Source organism: Auxenochlorella protothecoides (genome assembly GCF_000733215.1).
Source record: "Auxenochlorella protothecoides strain 0710 contig1186, whole genome shotgun sequence".
NCBI classification, from domain to species: Eukaryota; Viridiplantae; Chlorophyta; class Trebouxiophyceae; order Chlorellales; family Chlorellaceae; genus Auxenochlorella; species Auxenochlorella protothecoides.
In genome coordinates this window covers 1-673 of record NW_011934434.1, presented here as the reverse complement: position 1 = coordinate 673, position 673 = coordinate 1, and the positions used below count along the sequence as shown (strand labels likewise).

At 65.2% G+C, this 673-nt stretch overlaps 1 protein-coding gene across 1 annotated transcript; it reads left to right on the top strand.

Moving 5' to 3' along the window:
• Positions 1–259: 259 nt before the first annotated feature.
• F751_0179 (H(+)/hexose cotransporter 3) lies at positions 260–667 on the top strand (the record flags this gene model as incomplete). The annotated part of the gene is made up of 1 exon (XM_011403249.1): positions 260–667. A coding segment is annotated over one exon (408 nt), but the record flags the coding sequence as incomplete, so codon positions are not given.
• Positions 668–673: the final 6 nt, after the last annotated feature.

Below are 673 nucleotides of genomic sequence, written 5' to 3'. Positions count from 1 at the left end.
GTACGACAACCAGGTCCTGCAGACCTTCACCTCCACCATGTTCCTGGCGGGCATGTTCTCCTCCCTGGTGGCCGCCACCGTGTGCCGCAAGTACGGCCGCAAGCCCACCATGTTCTTCTCCGCCTGCCTCTTCATCGTGGGCGCCGGCCTGCAGGCGGGCGCCGTCAACCTGGGCATGCTCTTCGCCGGCCGCTGCATCCTCGGCTTTGGCGTGGGCTTTGCCAACACCGCCGTGCCCATGTACCTGTCCGAGGTTGCCCCCGCCAAGTACCGTGGTGGCCTGAACATCCTGTTCCAGTTTGCCGTCACCTTTGGCATCCTGATCGCCGGCCTGGTCAACTACGGTACCCAGAACTTTGCCTCTGGCTGGCGCGTGTCTCTGGCGCTGGCGGCCGCCTTTGCCCTCGTCCTGGGCGTCGGCTCCATCGTGCTGCCCGAGTCCCCCAACTCCCTGGTCGAGCGCGGACAGGTGGAGAAGGGCCGCGCCGTCCTGCAGCGTCTGCGTGGCGTGGAGGACGTGGAGGCCGAGCTCGAAGACATGATCGAGGCCACCGAGGAGGCTAGCCGCGTCAGCCTGCGCCAGTCCTACTCCTTCATGTTCCACCGCGCCAACTCCCCCCAGCTCATCATCGACATCATCATCCAGTTCTTCCAGCAGTTCACTGGTGGGCTT